The sequence below is a fragment of the Erythranthe guttata genome, chromosome 8 (assembly GCF_056151865.1).
Source record: "Erythranthe guttata isolate IM_541 chromosome 8, IM_541, whole genome shotgun sequence".
Lineage (NCBI taxonomy): Eukaryota > Viridiplantae > Streptophyta > Magnoliopsida > Lamiales > Phrymaceae > Erythranthe > Erythranthe guttata.
Genome location: NC_142540.1, coordinates 5,807,077 through 5,825,433, shown reverse-complemented (window position 1 = coordinate 5,825,433; position 18,357 = coordinate 5,807,077). Strand labels below are relative to the sequence as shown.

The 18,357-nt window shown below is 34.4% G+C and overlaps 1 protein-coding gene across 1 annotated transcript; it reads right to left on the bottom strand.

Moving 5' to 3' along the window:
• Positions 1-4,271: 4,271 nt before the first annotated feature.
• On the bottom strand, positions 4,272-7,421 carry LOC148768379 (uncharacterized). The gene is made up of 2 exons (XM_088821103.1): positions 6,517-7,421; positions 4,272-5,848 (listed from the first exon to the last, which is right to left on the bottom strand). Exon 2 carries the CDS (start codon positions 5,550-5,552, stop codon positions 4,833-4,835), a length of 720 nt encoding a protein of 239 aa, XP_088677229.1. The 5' UTR covers positions 5,553-5,848; positions 6,517-7,421; the 3' UTR covers positions 4,272-4,832.
• Between the last annotated feature and the right edge of the window lie 10,936 nt (positions 7,422-18,357).

Below are 18,357 nucleotides of genomic sequence, written 5' to 3'. Positions count from 1 at the left end.
CCGTTACCAGGTAATTTACTAGCTCCTACCATCTCACCATCCACCACTATTCCCCCAACCCCACTTCCCTCACACACTCACACCACTTCCTCTCCAGCCAACACAAACCAAAATTAGCAACTCGTTCCACCCCCTACAGCTTAACTACCCATCTCCATACAACCCAATTCATCCCAAGCCACCACTTCTCAGCCTGACCCATCATCCAATACAAACCAATCCATCATTCTTCAGCTCAGATGTACATAGACTCGGTCGCAAAACAATATTTTTAAACCGACAAAATTATTTGACTACACGGCTCAACTTTGCCCACCTCTCACACCCACCACCTACAAACAGGCTGCCCAATACCCTCATTGGAGAGTTGCTATGAAAGCAGAATTTGATGCACTATTGAAGAATCAAACATGGGAATTGGTATCGCGGGATTCCAATAAAAATATTATTGCTTGTAAGTGGTTATTCCGAGTAAAGAAAAATCCAGATGGTACAATTGATCGCTACAAAGCAAGGCTAGATGCAAAAGGCTTCACCCAACGAGCTGGAATCGACTATCATTCCACATTCAGCCCGGTGGTTAAACTAACTACACTTCGTCTTGTCTTATCAATTGCAGTTCAAAAAAATTGGCCGTTGCATCAATTAGACGTGAATAATGCATTCCTTCACGGACACTTGGATGAAAAAGTTTTCATGCAGCAACCTCCTGGTTTCGAGCATGAAGATATGTCCTCCCACGTATGTCGATTAAGAAAAGCAATATACGGGCTTAGACAAGCCCCAAGAGCATGGTACACTGAGTTGACAAAGTTCCTACTGCACATAGGATTTACGAAGTCCGAATCAGACCCATCGCTTTTCATCCTTAATCATTTGGATAAATCTATCTATCTTTTTGTCTGTGTCGACGATATTATTAACACTGGGAATAGCTCATACCATATCTAGCAGGTTATCTCTACTCTCTCCAAAACATTCTCTCTTAAAGATCTTGGATTTCTTAATTACTTTCTCGGTGTTGAAGTGATTCGCAAAGATGATGGAATCATGTTATCACAGTCAAAGTATATTTTGGATATTCTGCATGACTTCAATATGCAAGATAGCAAGGGAGTCTTCACTCCCATGAGTTCTCACCATACTCTCTCCGTTAATGATGGAGCCACACCAGCTGACGCCACGAAATATAGAAAGGTAATCGGTAAGTTGCAATATTTATCCTTTACCAGACCCGATATTTCCTATTCCGTAAATAAATTATCTCAATTCATGCATTCGCCATCTGAAACTCATTGGAAAGTTGTGAAGAGAGTGCTACGATACTTGAAACATACAGCTCATTATGGCCTTCGAATAAGTCATCACAACGACCACAATCTGTATGTGTACTCCGATGCCGATTGGGCAGGAAATCCTACTGATCGGACTTCCACTAGTGGCTATCTCTTATTTTTTGGACAAAATCCCATCAGTTGGAATTCCAAGAAACAAAAAGCAGTTGCTAGGTTGTCTACCGAAGCTGAGTATAGAGTTGTTGCGAGTGCCGTTGCTGAAACAAATTGGGTAATGAACTTGTTTCGTGAACTTCAGGTTTCTCTATGTAGACTACCCAAGGTTTTTTGTGATAACATCGGAGCAAGTTATCACTGCCAAAACCCAGTTCTTCATAGCAAGATAAAACATATAGAAGTTGATTTTCATTTTGTGAGAAATCAAGTTATGAAGGAAGAAATCGTTGTCACTCATATACATGCTGCAGATCAATTGGCCGACACTCTCACAAAAGCTCTTCCCAAGCCTGCTTTCCATAGGCACTTATCCAACTTAAGTGTTGTTTCACAGAACACTTAACTTGCAGGGGGTGTATTAGAGTTTATCTACAATGGTCCAAGATTCGTTCTGACTATTAAGTTGTAGATTATTAGGTTGTTATTCTTGATTTGTATTTATCTTATATCTCCTAGAAATACGGAGAGTTTGTTTAGGGTTTGTTTCTTATACTTATATAATTACGTGTAAATGAATGGAAAAGAACAAACTTTCTTTTCAATCTCTTATACAACTCTATATATTCGACCCACGGCGTACTTGAACAACGAACGCAACTTTGACGAAGAAAAAGAATAATAGGAAAAACTATCTCTTAATTGCCGATTAAATTCAGTACAGAATTGGCCAGATTCTGCCTTTGTTTATAGGTGATAGAGATTCATTAGAGTGTTGCAATGGTTGGAAGAAGAAGCAGAAGGTTGTGTCTGTTCTTTTTACCGAGTTAAAAAAACGTAGGAAAATTAATTGGTCATGGGCCAATTAATTAATTGGTCATGGGCCAATTAATTAATTTGACCAATTAATTAATTTGGTTTGGGCCAAGTATTTTATTATTTGGATTTTGGTTCAATAATTTGACTAACTACTAAATGTCCCCAAAAGTAATATTTGTGGACATCTAAACCCAAACTAGTCCTATCACTCGATCACACCGAGCGCGCATCTTTTGAACTTTAACCATTTAATCAAGACAATTTTCATTCATTTTACTTCATGATTTTGATCAAGTAAATAAATGAAATTAATCTTTACATAATTAAATTAATATTACTCAATATTAATTATTGAAAATCATGAAAATTCCAACAATCCCCCACATGAATAAAATTGTTCTTCCAATCTTATAGCATAAGATCTATTTGTCAAAATTCCTTAGTGAATAGTACAGTATCGGGATAGGTGAAATATTTCATCTTGAACCTTCCCTAGTTAAAGCTTATCGGATTTACTTAGCCAATCGGTGAATTATTTCATCTTGAATCGTCGGCTGTTTGTGTAAACCAAGACAATAAACTTAACACCATACAAAACGAACTTGTTCAAGTTCTAGGTTGTGTTCGTTTTGGCCCTGAACACCCTTCGGTTCTGTGAGTGCTTTAGAGAATTTCAGCCTTTAAGAGTTCTCAACGAGCCGACCCAGCTCACACTAACATAGGTGACCGCATCTATAAAGAGTATCCTACTATAACCCACTTGTAAATTACAATATATAGATGTCATTAAAAGCAATAGCTTAACCTTTTTGAACGTCGTAGGTTGAACTTATTGCATCATAGGAATAAGGTGGAGTTAAAACTCCTAAGTGCTTCATTTTAAGTTACACAGAACTGGTTGTCCTATTGAACTTGGTCCGTGGGATCTCCAGTCGCCAAGTTAGGTTTCCGTATCAGGTAACTTAGTTATTTAGGCTTTAAACTTATTCCCCTCGATGCACATTTAACTATCTCGCTAGATAAACCTTTATTAAATGAATCCGCTAGGTTATCTTAGGACTTCTCAAAATCAATGGAAATTTATTCCATTAGAGAGTAAATGTATCACGTTATATGTCTACAACGAATATGTCGAGACTTACTATAGTAAAGTATGAGAGCTATTTGTTAATTGATTATTTTTAAATCAAATATTTGCTTCGCTATATCCCCCAAGGACATATACAAACATATTTAACTTGTAGTCAAATACCCCCAGATTTTGAGATATTTATAGCTCGATTATATATATTTCCATAACTCATAAGGAATGTTCATCTTGTATGAAACTCTATTTAATATGTCATTAGACACACAAGGAGTTTCCCCCACAAGTTGTTCGGTAAACTCAAGTTTAATTGTGTCTTTAAATCATGATTTTCCATTTGACTACCCCATTCGATGTGAATAGGGTGCAATGATTTTTCCATGCACACAAATAAGTTACTCATATTATCCGCTCTATCGGATTTAAGAAGTTATCTTCTTATTTTGTATTTCACAAATACGCTTTTGCTACCGTTCTATTAAACTCAAAATTTTAAGAACTTTAATTTTTATTGAGAAAATACTCACAATATGATTGGACAGAATCATATTGCACCGTTTAAATCAAGAACTAACTTACAAAAGTTTGGAAAACAGAGAAATCAAGCACCCCTCATGAGTGCTTATTTGAAGTATAAATGAATATTAATTATGCCCAACTTCAACCAAGTCATTGGATTGAAACAATATTGTTTCAAAAGAAAGAATAAAATATTTATATGATTTAATAATTTTAAATTTCATACAGACTTATAAAACATAGGGAAATTTTTTTTTTTTTAAATATACTAGTCAAAAACTTGTATAATAAAACCTTTTTTTACACACGACATTTTCCAACACAATAAGTTCTTACAACTCTTATCACAAAATGCAAATAAACCATATAAACTAAAATTATTAATATAAATGTAGTAGCTAAGTTCTTGCCGATAACAACTACGTTCGCCTTAAAGAGACCGTCACATAGGTACCCTTTTCCGACGTAGAACCCTCCTTTGGTTAGCACAAATTTTTCCGACTCAAAAGCCAACTTGAAACCTTTCTTGGTTAGGATAGAACCACTGATTAAGTTCTTCCTAATATCTGGAACGTGTAGCACATCGTTCAAGGTACTTCCTTTCCGGAAGTGAATTTTAGGATCACTTGTCCTTGTCCTTCAACCACCGAATAAGCATCATTTCCCATGAAGAGCTTTTGTTCTTGTTCCAACTTTTTATAGGAGAACATGCTCTTGTCATAGCAAATGTGACGAGTTGCCCCGGTTTCTACCCACTATCCTCGAGTATCGCTCAATAGGTAGGCCACTGTTACGATTGTCGAAAGGTGCATGTTGTCGTTCTCGGAAGTAGCTAAGTCCACGGTGACATTTGCTTCATTTTTATTGTTTTCTTTGCGGTGGCGGCAATCCTTCGCAAGGTGTCCATTCTTTCCACAAACAAAGCACGCTCCGGTGAACCTTTTCTTCTTGTTATTTGGTCATTTGTTAATGGTAAGACCCTTTCGCTTGTTGCTCTGCTTCGAGCTCTCCACCACGTGTGCCTTAGCCACGAATTGACCACCCTTGTCAGTAATTTTATTATCCTCCTCGGTCTTGAGCTTTGCTATGAGTTCCTCCATCGTCCATTTGGCAACCGATTTCTTGTGCCTTAGGTAGTGTTTGAACTCCGTCCAACTCGGTGGAAGCTTTCCAATTATGGAAGCCACTTGATAGGATTCGCTCACCTCATGACCCTCGGCGAGAATATCGTAGATCATGAGTTGGAGTTCATTCACTTGCTCACTCACAGTTTTGCTATCGACCATTCGATAAAATTGGAATTTGTCTACTATGAAGTTCCTATATCCCGCATCTTCAGACTTGTATTTCTTGGACAAACTATCCAACAAAAGTTTAGCAGTCTTTATAGGACTATCAACTTTGTACAATAATTCGTCCAAGCAATTCAAGATATAGTTACGGCATAGAAAATCAGAGTGACTCCACGTATCGATGGCTAGGAAGACTTCCTTATTATTTTCAGGAGTTTCTCCTTCCTTCGCCTTAGGTGCCTCCTCGTTGAGAAATTTCGCCAAATTCATGGTAGTAAGGTAGAAGAACATTTTGTTCTTCCATGTCGCAAAGTCCGTTCCCATGAACTTGTTTGGTTTTTCGGCCGCGCCAACGACCTTAGGGTTCGTATCATTGATTAAAGCCATCTACACAAATGATTCAAATAATAGTTAGAATTTATTAAATACGTATTTTATAATCAAAATTCCTTACCTCTGGAATTTATGTCTTGTATTTTACTTTAAAACTTTTTCTGAACCAAGTAGATATTATGAATATACAGAATATTCAATACTCAAGATGACGTATGCATAATCTTCCGGACCATGCTCTTTTCCAGTTTATTAAAACATGAATTGACTTTATTATACTCACAAGTCAAAATTTCATTTGATTAAACTATTTGAATATAAATGGTTTTGCAGATTTCGAAAAGAAAATGCTATTTGCGGTCACAAAATTGCTATTCGCGGTTTCTAACAAAACCCCCCAAAACTTTTAAAAATATCAAAAAACCCCCCAAAACTGCAAATAGCAAAAAAAAAAAGAAAAAAAAATTCGAAAATTCGAAATCAAGCTTGAAGAAGGGTTGGGCTTCGATTTTTTGATGTAATTTCGACTCTTTTATGTGTCATATGCATTGGGTAGGTCGATTACGGAACCAATTTCATGTTAAAAAGCCCTACAAATCGATTTGTAGGGCTTTTTTTTCGCAAAAAAATGGTCGAACGCCCAAGATGAGCGCCCAAGGCGTGTACGAACGCCCGTTCCGGGCGTTCGTACACGCCTTGGGCTCCCATCTTGGGCGTTCGACAATTTAAAAAAACAAAAAAAAAAAAAAAAAAAAAATTTTTTTGCACTGGACGCCCAATTCGGGCGCCCAAATGCAGGTTGCACGCCCAACTTGGGCGTGCACTGCATAAATGGGCGCCCAAGTTGGGCTTTTAGGCGTTTTGGGGGGGGTTTTGGATTTTTTTGGAAAGTTTTGGGGTTTTAGTGAAATAAAATATTTTTTTGGGGGGTTTTGTCAAAAACCGCAAATAGCAATTTTCAAACAGCAAAAAGCAATTCCCTTTCGAAACCAGACAATATGTCAAATATTCTATCAACAAAAATTGTATATTCAACCAAACATATAATTATATATACAGAATATGTTTTCACAGACAATTAAGAAAATATTGATAAACACTAGGTTTGAAACAGAATAAATTGTTAAACGATTTTGGAAACCAATTGTTATCCGCAGATGTTACATATACGAAAATCTGTTGTCTTAAGATTGTTGGTATAATTAACATTCTGCGTAAACGAAAAATACTTACTTGTTTGTCGAAAAGAGAAATTGTGAAAACCACAAAGAACGATCGAGGCTTGCCAAAGCAATTCCCTTAAGACAATATTTTCGGGCTGTCAATGGTGCACAGTCTCTCCCGGTAGTCTCCCAAGGTACAACGATCGGTTGTCGAATATTTGCACGAATATTCGACCCACGGCGATTTTGAACAACGAACGCAACTTTGACGAAGAAAAAGAAGAATATGAAGAACTATCTCTTAATTGTCGATTAAATTCAGTACAGAATTGACCAAATTCTGCCTTTATTTATAGGTGATAGAGATTCATTCATAGAGGGTTGCAATGGTTGGAAGAAGAAGCAGAAGGTTGTGTCTGTTCTTTTTACCGAGTTCAAGAAACCTAGGAAAATTAATTGATCATGGGCCAATTAATTAATTTGGTTTGGGCCAAGTATTTTATTATTTGGATTTTGGTTCAAATAATTTGACTAACTACTAAATGTCCCAAAAGTAATATTTGTGGACATCTAAACCCAAACTAGTCCTATCGCTCGATCACACCGAGCGCACATCTTTTGAACTTTAACCATTTAATCAAGACAATTTTCATTCACTTTACTTCATGATTTTGATCAAGTAAATAAATGAAATTAATCTTTACATAATTAAATTAATATTACTCAATATTAATTATTGGAAATCATGAAAATTCCAACAAGGGAGTCGTCATTCTTTTGCACATACATTCATTCAAGTGCTCATACAACGTGTGAGAAAAATCATTTTCTTTAGTCGGATATCCTTTGGAAAAATCAAGTAAAACCATTAACAGTGAGCCTTCATTTATTTGGAACCCGTTTCATAAGTGGAATCAAACCACACACTCTTCATCTCATTTTTTTGGTACCACTAGGCCAAAATGCAAGACTGGCGACGTTTTTGTTCGCGACGGTTATGTTTTCGTCGCACGTTTGCGACGTTTCTGTGCTTAAATCGTCGCTTAAAGTGGAAAATCTAGTTTTAATTCAAAACCCTAGCGACGATTCCGGATAAGCGTCGCTAGTAAGCGACGAAAAATATACAAACGTCGCTAATACCCAAAAAAAATTAAAAATACTTTTTGTGGCGACGAAAATATTTTTTCGTCGCTACGTTACATATTTTTTGCGACGTAACAGGTGGAATAGTCGCAAATATTATTATAAAAAAAAAAAAAATTAATATACGTTGCGACGTTTTGGCATAAACGTCGCTAGGAGTAGCCAATTATTTGTAATTTATTTATATGTTGCGACGGAACGGTAAAAACGTCGCCAATGTTTTAGTAATTTTTTTTTTTTTATATCCTAGCGACGGATTTTGCAAAATCGTCGCACGAAATGTGCTCAAATTTTTTTTTTTCGAATTTAGTAGCGACGGATTCGTTAATGCGTCGCTAGTTCTCGGATATGTTGGAGACGAAAATGGGAAACGTCGCAACGATTGACTTATTACTCAATCAGGCCCTAATTAGTTCTATTTCCTCCCGGCCTTCTCTCTCAAAATCTCCCCCTCTCCATCTCCTCCGATCTGCCCTCGCCGTTGCCGTCGCCGACCGCCGCCCACCGCCGCCGTCTGCTGCTGAGCCGTCGCCGACATTCGCCCGCCCGCCGCGCACCGCCGTCTGCTGCTAACCCGTCGCCCACATCCGTTCGCCCGCCGTCATCCAGCCGTTGCCCCCAATTTGCCGCCGCAGCCGTCCGCCGCCAGCCCTCCGCCGTTGCCGACAGCCCTCCGCCGTCCGCCGCCAGCCCTCTGCCGCTACTCCTCCAATTTCAAGGTAATTTTATGTTTTTTTAAATGTTTGTTTTTTTATGTTCAAAATTACGTGGGTGTTCGATTATCGATCTATTTTTAGGTTTTTTGTCGGAATTATGTGTTTGTTTGTTTTATGTTGATTTGATGAGCCTGTGTTGCTCGGATATATTCGGAATTATTGTTGCTCGGAATTATGCGAATTGTTCTTGGATTTATGTTGCTCGGAATTATGTGTTTGCTCGGAAAAACCGTTGCTCGGAATTATGTTTGTGAGTCTGTTGTGCGTGTGTGTGTTTTGGTGAATGTGTATGTTTCTTTCTTCATTTTTGTCTGCTTTGCTACTGTGTCGGTGGATTTTTTTTTTTTTTTTTTTTTTCGAAAAATAACTGAAAATTCTGGAAACATACTACCCAAATCGAAAATGTATGTTTCATTCTGGAAATTTTCGAAAAATAACTGAAAATGTCCGAAAAAATTCCGAAAATGAAGATTTCCGAAAATTTCCGATTTTCCGAAAATTCCGATAAAATCGGAATCGGAATCAATTTTCCGAAACACCCAAATCCGATCCGTCCGTCCAATATACCGGTCCCTCATACCCCGTGCTTATTCGATCTATGTTTTACAAGACTTTCCAATTTTAAAAACGTGCAAGTCAGGTTAGTACATACTTTCATTCATTTCAAGCAATTTGATTAGGTGTGTGATAAATCATTTTTTCGTTCGGATATCCTTTGAAAAATCAAGTAAAACCATAGACAATAAGCCTTCATTTATTTGGAACCCGTTTCAGAAGTGGAATCAAACCACTTACTCTTCATCTCATTTTTGGGGTACCGGTCCCTCATACCCCGTGCTTATTCGAGCTATGTTTTACAAGATTTTCCAACTTTAAAAACGTGCAATGTGAAGTTAGTATATATTCTTCATTTCACATATTCAAAGTTAGCTTTCACATAAGCACACATATTTCCACATATTTCACAAAGGCACATAGTTTAGTCACAAAATCACAAAAGCAAGTCAGACACATAACAACTCAAGAAAAGAACATAGATCACATATTTACACATATAGCAAAACAACTCAAACCATTCGGTTATTCATAATTACTATCTCCAAGTTTCATTAATTAAAGTTCAAGCCCTTTTTTTTCAAGAGACTTGAAGTTTTCTTTAAAGTAGCACCAAATTTCCATTTATTTCATTTTCTTTCCAAAATATTCAAACCATCAACCATTCAATCACGCAAAATTTCATTTTATTAATCTTGTTCTCGATTTTTATCTTCGTATATTATCTTATTACTCATAGATCATAAACCATGGATCGTAAGCTTCCTCGACCCGGAGGGAGTACACTTACAACCACGTAAGTCGATATATAGATACACATAGAAACATATACTTATATATAGCACCTATAGATTATAAATAAACCATGGATCGAAATTTCCTTAAGATCACGCAGGTCTAGTATATATATATATATATATATATATATATATATATATATATACATACATAAAAATTAAATTACAATATTATTCTTAGTTCTTCAAGATTATATTATTTAAAGCTTAGATTCTTACATGCACGGATGATCTAACAATAAACAAGTAAAGTGCTATAACTTCCCAAATTTTCGGCCATGAAGAATAAAGAAGGAGAAAGAAGAAATAATATTGGTGAAGAATCACTTGTAGCAAGAATATGAAATTCTCACCTAGTTTCTCTTAGGAATATGAAGGAATTGGTGGATAGAATAACCCAATATAAGAACGCTTCTAGTTGAAATAACTTATTTTTGGAAATGAGGAGAGATTTTGAGCTTCTTACACTAATAATTTGGAAATGGACGAGAAGAAGGAAGAAGGATATTTTCTTAAGAGATTTAAGATATGGTGGAGAAGATGAAAATTCACTTGGGTGTTGGGTTCTATTTAGGGGCAGACCCAGAGGGTTTTGGGTGGGGGGGCGAAAAAAAAGTTTTGGGGTTCAATGGTATAAAATTTTAACTTTGGGGGGGCTAAAGTGTATAAATTAATACATAAATAAGCCAAAATATAAAAAAAAAAAAAAAAAAAAATAAAAAAAAAAGGTAAAAAAAAAAATTTCTGCAGGGGCGGGTGCCCCCCCAACAGAAGCCTTGGGTCCGCCCCTGGTTCTATTTATAGAGTTTTGCAAGCATTTGGGGGTGTTCTTGGAATTTCCTCTTTAGTTGGGTCGGATTGGAGGTGGTTCTATGGCTTGAGCTTGAGGAAGAAGGATATTTTCTTAAGAGGTTTAAGATATTGTGAGGGATGGTGGTGATGGCCGAAATTAGAGAGAGGAAGAAGAGAGATAGTGAGTTTCAAATGCTTAGGTGGAGAGAGAGAGAGAGAGAGAGAGAGAGAGAGAGAGAGAGTGGGTTTCAAATGCTTAGGTGGAGAGAGAGAGAGAGAGAGAGAGAGAGAGAGAGAGAGAGAGAGAGAGAGAGAGAGAGAGAGAGAGAGAGAGAGAGAGAGAGAGAGAGAGAGAGAGAGAGTAAGTGGGTCTTGAATTGAAAGGTAAAGTGAAGTACCATTCTTAATGAATAAAGTACAAGCCACTTAAGCTTTCAATTCTCTCAATTAATGAGTCTTTCTACATTAAAGAATTGTACACATGGACAATAAAACATGTGTCTCCACATGGCCGGAAATTACAAAAAGAGTGGGAAAATTTAATTTCTAAGTTTATTCACTCATTTAATTATTTAATATGCATGAATTTATTCTTTTTGTAAAAATTTAGTGTATGCATAAATATATTCCAACTATCCAAATTAAATTCTAGAAGGCAATAATCTAATTAAAATATGAAATTTTTCAATTAGTTATTTTTCGTGTGAAATTTTCAAATATTCGATTCTAATAAATCAACTAATCACATAATTTAAGTCACACATAAAGTACATCAAGAATGCATGTTAATTATGCTAGCTCATAATAAATTATCCTATTAGCACATAAAAATTCTAAACGTAAAATCTACTTATGAAAAATAATAAAAATATAAAACGAGTTATCTGAAAGGGCGGGGTGTTATACACACACACACACACACACACACACACACACACACATATATATATATATATATATATATATATATATAATTGAATAGAGGGGCAAAATAGTCAATTAATGTTCAAGGGTGGAAAAAGTGTCTAGAAATCATAAAATCAAAGTGTCACATCAGCATTTAAAAACATAAGTTAAACAGAAGGGAGTATTTGAGACGTTTTGTAGTTCAACTGAGCAAACTGGAACAATATATTTTACACCCCTAAAGTATATCATATGTAACACTTACCCCATTCAAATATCATTTGTAACACATGTCCCTCAATCACCATTTAATTTGCATTTTAAATTTTAGTATAAATTGCACCTACAACTCTTTAATTATCAATATCACATAGATCTTAAAATTATTTTAACATACCTCATGGGTATAAGTGTAATTTACCCTAAAATTTAATACTTTTACAATTTTCTCTTTTATTGGAAGGAATATTAAAAGAATGGTTAAATTATATTATTAAAAAAATATCTATAGGAAAAAAATGCAACATTCAAAAATTTAAAAATGCTATCTTGCGTTGTTACATATGTAATAACATAACATTTAGTTTATGTTGGACCAAATAAAATTTAAAAATAACAAAGAATTAAGTTACTGGACAAAAACCTAATAAATCAGTGAACAATGCATTTATTGAATAATTAAAACTAAGAAGAAATGTTCAAAATTCAATAAATCCCAAATAACTAATTATTTTTTTAATTTATACATCATTAATTTCGTAGGGTAAATTACAACCACCCCCTTGAGGTATGGTTAATTTACGGAAAAAAAAAAAAAAAAAACCCTTCTTGTTTGGATAATTACATCAGCCCTCCTTAACTATGATTTTTTCTTACACCTACACCCTTATGGTGCCAAATTCAACATAATCATTTAGATTTCATGGACTTTGCTCTAGTTTGTACTCGTTTTGTGTTAAAACACAGTTTCAAATGCACCACAATCTGATATATACAACCCAAAAAACACATCTTATGATCATCTTGCTTCAAAATGTGGAGTTCGAATTGGATAAAGCGGGTACAAACGTGATAATATTCCATATAATCTCGAAGATTCCACTAAATTTGAAACTGCAAGGGTGGACGTGTAAGAAGATTTGTAGTTGACGGGGTAGTTGTAATTACCGAAACAAGAGGGGGATTTTCGTAATTTGACCATGCTGCAGGGGATGGTTGTAATTTACCCTAATTTCGTATATGTAACTTTCAAGTGTGAAAAAGGCGGGAATCGGACCCGAATCGGTTATGCACCGCCTCACGATTAATCGATGCGGCGGTGATTATCGGCGATAAATCGGAAATAAATCGATTTTTTAAGTGTAATGTAATATAATTTTAGATATTATTTGTAAATACTCAAAATATATATAAAAATATATTTAAACGTGATTTTATCCACATCATTTATATATCATAATCACTTAATAAAATTTTAATGATAATAAGATCATAATAAATAAAAATTCATACAAGATAAAAATAAAATGAAAATAGTGTGCATCCAAAATTATAATTGAACATTCAAGCATATACCATTAGCTAGGTCCTTTAAAACTAAATTGTGTTAGTAATAATTTGGTTTTGGTAGTGTTAGTCATAATTTGGTTTTGGTTGATCGCAGATTCGCAATTTGTTTTTTTTTTGTTTTGGTTCATCATAATTTAGTTTTTTGTCGATGATTATTTTGTTTTTGGAACATTCATCACAATTCGGTTTTGGTTGCGTCGATCACTATTTGGTTTCGGTTGCGTTGATCCCAATTTCTTTTTGGTTGTGCTAGCTAGTCACAACTTGGTTTGGTTAATTAGACATCGGAAATTGGTGTGGTGTCGTTTTGGTTTGGTGGTTCTTTCGTAAACTGGTAATTTGTTTGTATTTGGTTCTCTTGCAATCGGTTTTGTTTTCTGTATTGTGGCAATTCATTGGTATTCGGCTGATTCTTCCATTTGGTCGGTTTCGTCTTGGTTAGTCATGGTTGGTGAGGATTTGTGACTGAGATTGGATGACAGAGAGTTATTTGTAAATATTGAAGGCACCATCACGTTAACGTTCGTTTCCACTACATTGCAGCTCGCGTTTATAATTTGTTTAGCGAATTGCATTTGGTTTCTCATTTTCGTCTTCAAGTTGGCAAACTCTTGATGCTTGTTGCAGCCGCATAATGAATTTGAGTGGCGAAGTTAAGAATTATATTATTATTAGATTGGATAAATGGTAAATAGGCATATGATAAGGGATTTAAATACATATAAGTCCAAACAACAAAGAATCTTGTAAATAAATTCATCCCTAAATCTTTATGTTTAAAATACTCTCCATAATGTAATTTTTATTAATTCCATCCATTATACTCCAATTTCATCAATATTGCACATTGACCCCGAATTTAAACAAATATATCACATTAATCTTATTTTCATAACTTTTTTTTATTTTTTTAAATTCCATAAAATAATTTTTTTTTCTGAAACTTTTTTTTCGGCCAGATACCGGCATTGACTTTTTTTTTTAACTTTTTTTTCTTCTGAACTTTTTTAAAACTTTTGTTTTCTCTCTAAATTACTGTGTTAACAACAAATTATTGTCTGCGATAGTAATATTGGATATCAAAACAAGGCTTCAGGTTGTTAATATGGGAAAACACGTTTTCAACTGCAGGTTTCTATCCGGTAAACATATTGGTGATTTGGTGTTCATTCCTAGAATGACTTTGGTACCGTCCAACTCTACATTGCCTATTAAATTCCAGCGACGTCAGTTTCCGCTGATGGTATCATTCGCAATGACAATCAATAAAAGTCTAGGACAGACTCTTTCTCACGTGAGTCTGTATTTGCCGAGACCTGTTTTCAGTCACATGCAACTCTATGTTGCACTCTCGAGAGTTAAGAGTCGAAGTGGCATATAGATTTTGTTTAACTCGGAATCTGGTGATAGGACCAATGTTACAAATAATGTTGTATACAAGAAAGTTTTTCAGCGTATATGAAGGTAATTCTATATACAAAAAATTACAATATTCATTGACCACCTTTATATTCTATTATTTATATGTTTTGTTATTCCTCATTTGTAGGTTCATTTTAATTGTATTAGGAACTTGCTATGGACTCCGCTCACTATATATCATGAAGATAATTTTATTACAATGATTTTATGCCATTAAATAGTGATATTGGTATTGTTTTGGTAACAATTTACATATTTCGTGTCACCATTGTACAACATATGCAGGTCAGTTTTATTAGTATTATTTTGGTAATTTTTGTACAATGATTTTATACCATTAAACAGTTGCATTGTATAGGATTTGTTGCATGGGTTTAGGGCGGTTGGTATCAAACAATTCAAGTTTTTAACTTTCATGTCATTATGGTTGTACAAGTTTGGGACCTACTATATATTCGCTCTTTTGTATATGGAAATTAAAACCTTCGATGTTTAGTTTTTCACTTATATCGACTTATTTCATCACTTACACCATACAAATTAGTTTTATTTTTGAATGTTTTCTATTTATTTCTTTTACTTATTAACAATTAATATTACTATTTCAAGAACCTTTTTAATTATTCAATATTTGGTTTACGATGAATACCCCGTGCATCGCACGGGTGTATTACTAGTATTACTAATATTAATGTCCCAAGCAGTAATATTACTGTCCCGAACACTAATATTACTGTTGCGAACAGTAATACTCCGAATATTACTTTCCCGAACAGCAATATTACTAATATTATTGTCTCAAACATTAATATTATTGCATGAGACAATAATATTATGGTCGGGGACAATAATACTACGGTCGGAGACAATAATATTACGGTCAAAGACAACAAAATTGCAGGGCAAGACGATAAAATTAATTAATACAGTAAAATTATTGTGTTAGACAGTAAGATTACTGTCTCAGACAGTTAAATTACATTAATATAACATGTCAAGATAATAGTATTAATTAAAAATGTTTTTTTAAGAAACAACAAGTTTTCAAAAAAAAAAATAATAACACCGGAGACCGGTGGTCAACAACGGTTGACCTGTCGGAAAAAAAAATCATAAAAAAAAAGTTTTCAAAAAAATATAAAGAACTTAACGCCGGAGACCGGCGGTTAACGGCGGCTGACCAGCGGTCTCCAACAGTTTCAAAATTGGAACAAGGCTCAAAATTGGTTAATTGATGAAATTGAGCAAAAATTATGGTGTAAATCATGAAATTGGAGTTGAATTAGGGTTTCAAGGAGTTGGGGGTGATTTTGGTATATATAAAAAGGTTTTTCCTTATTTGCAAATAGGTTTGAATGAGCTGAATTTATTAAGAAGACAAAAATATTCGATGTCATTTTTTTTAATTAAGGGCTCATGTTAAATGATATTTGACAGAAATCCAATGAGCCTGAAAAATCATATATGCCCCCACTAATTAATATAATTATTAAAATTAAAAATACGGTAAATTAATGTCAAATCCCTCTCAAAATCACGTTACTGAAAAACCTCCTAAAATTTATCCCCCCAAATCACGATAGAAATCCACTCCGGCATAGCCCCTTGTCCCTCGTTTTCAGAATTCACCTCCAAACAATTGATATTTCTTCAATCTGTTAACACCAACATCGCTCATTAATGAAGTATGTTCTTTAGTCGAAACTATTGTGGTAAATTACACAAACATGTGGAGACTAATTAGCGACAAAAACCTAATAAGATAATTCTACAGACCCACTTTATTTGAGAATTTTTGCAGTGTGGTTTTGCAGTGTGGTTCTTGCATTATTGTATAGTGGTTTTTGCATAGTGGTTTTGCAGAGTGGTTTTTGCAGTGTGGTTTACCAGTATTATTGTTTTGTTGAATTCAGGTGTTTTGTTTTTTGTATATTGTGTACAAATGTTCTGCAAATGTTGACTTGTATTGTGTAGTTTTTTTATGTATGTGGTATAAAAGAAAAGGATGAATCCGAAAAAGACATGCAAATCTGAATACCACTTTGTATATTTCCGAAAACCACTATGTGTATCCATTACGCCACCGCTTACCACTTTGTAATTTGAAAAAGTCGATCTACTGGTTGCTAACAACTACATAATAATGGAGGGTAAAAAAAACATGTGCATTCATATTAAAATTATTTACAACAGTGATCAAACCACGGTTAGTATGAATTTACACAGTTTGCGTAAAAAGCTACGAAAACCGCTCTATATTTTCTTGAGACGCCTTTCCTACTCATGCAATCAGATCATAAATTCTTGTTGTAAAAATACACATTACGATGAAACAGTTCTCTGTAATCAAGGGACGGGAATCGTGGAATTATTTGAGGAAGTGTTGTTAAGATATAAAAGGAAAATATATTACATATCTTTTTTTTTTCAACCCTAAAATATATGTTATTTTTAAGTTAGGGGTATAATTGTTATAATTTTTATTTTTATATATAAATGCTGAATTAGATTTATCTTAAAATGTTGAAAAAAAAATCGGACTCATTATAATTACACTTGAGTGTTGCGGTTTTTTGTCAAGTAATCCCTTTTCATTAATGAGGAAATGTGGGATAACCCACTACTTTTCAAAATATATATGAGAAGGCCCAATATTTTTTTCTCTCTAAGGCAAAAGTCCAAATTCTGAACTTAATTAGGTAGACCCCCCTGAGGACAGAGGATATGACTATTTTACCCTTATTTTCTGTTTTATTGGGCAAGGAAATTCCCTAACAGTATAGAAGGAAGCAACTTATTTTTCTCCCTCTCTCTCGGCCCTGTTTATCACGTTGATTTCTCTCTCTCGCTTTCTTCATCTCAATCGCTTCCTTATACGATTGGGTAGGGTTTCGGATTTTTGGGTGTTTTAGCGTGATTTGCGCCGATCGAGGTTCAGCTTTCTCCATCTCAATCGCTTCCTTAAGGTTCGTTTTTTTATTTTTTTTACAGAGTTTTCATCGCTCGTTTTTGTTTACGATCATGATGCACGGCTGGGTTTTCGTTGATTTTACAATTGTGATTTTGCGTTTTCCTGTGTTTTTGTACAGTTTGAGGTTTTTATTTGTCATTTGTGTTTGTGTTGATGTATTTCGATATTATATTGTTTTTTGATTTTTTTTTATAGATTTGTAATTATCAGTGTTCTAAATAGCGGTCGTGGCGGTCGATATATCGGCCGATATATCGGTATCGGTTATAAACCTTTACGATTTTGTTGAGGCGGTTTGGAATATCGGTTTTTTACGGTGAGGCGGTTTGCGGCGGTTTTTTGGCGGGTCAAACCGATATATCGGTCAACAAATCGATTTTTTTTTTTTTTTAAATTTAAATTAAAATGAAAATATGTTTTGATTTTTTGTTTTTCTCCAATTCTTTCAACTTCCAAAACCAAACCAATTACTACCCCGCAATTTATGGTTTGTTGTGTTTATATTAATTGTTGATGCGAAAGACTTGCGTAGTATTTGTATTTCGTAAGAATCTTTTATTATATTATGATCTTATTATTTTTAAATTTTTGTTATTTATTGAGTAATTAGAATTATATAATAACATATGAATGATAGGATATAATTATGTTTAAATATTCTTTTATATATATTTTGAGTATTTACAAATAATATTTAGAAATATATTACACTAAATTTAAAAACCGATATATTTCCGATTTATCTCCGATAAATCACCGCCGCGCCGATTTATCGTGTGGAGGTCCCTAACCGCCACGTACCCGATAACCGCCTTTTAGAACCTT

What these genes read in the sequence shown, in the direction of transcription:
- LOC148768379 (XM_088821103.1), bottom strand. Translation starts at nt 5,552, where the DNA reads ATGGCTTTAATCAATGATACGAACCCTAAGGTCGTTGGCGCGGCCGAA.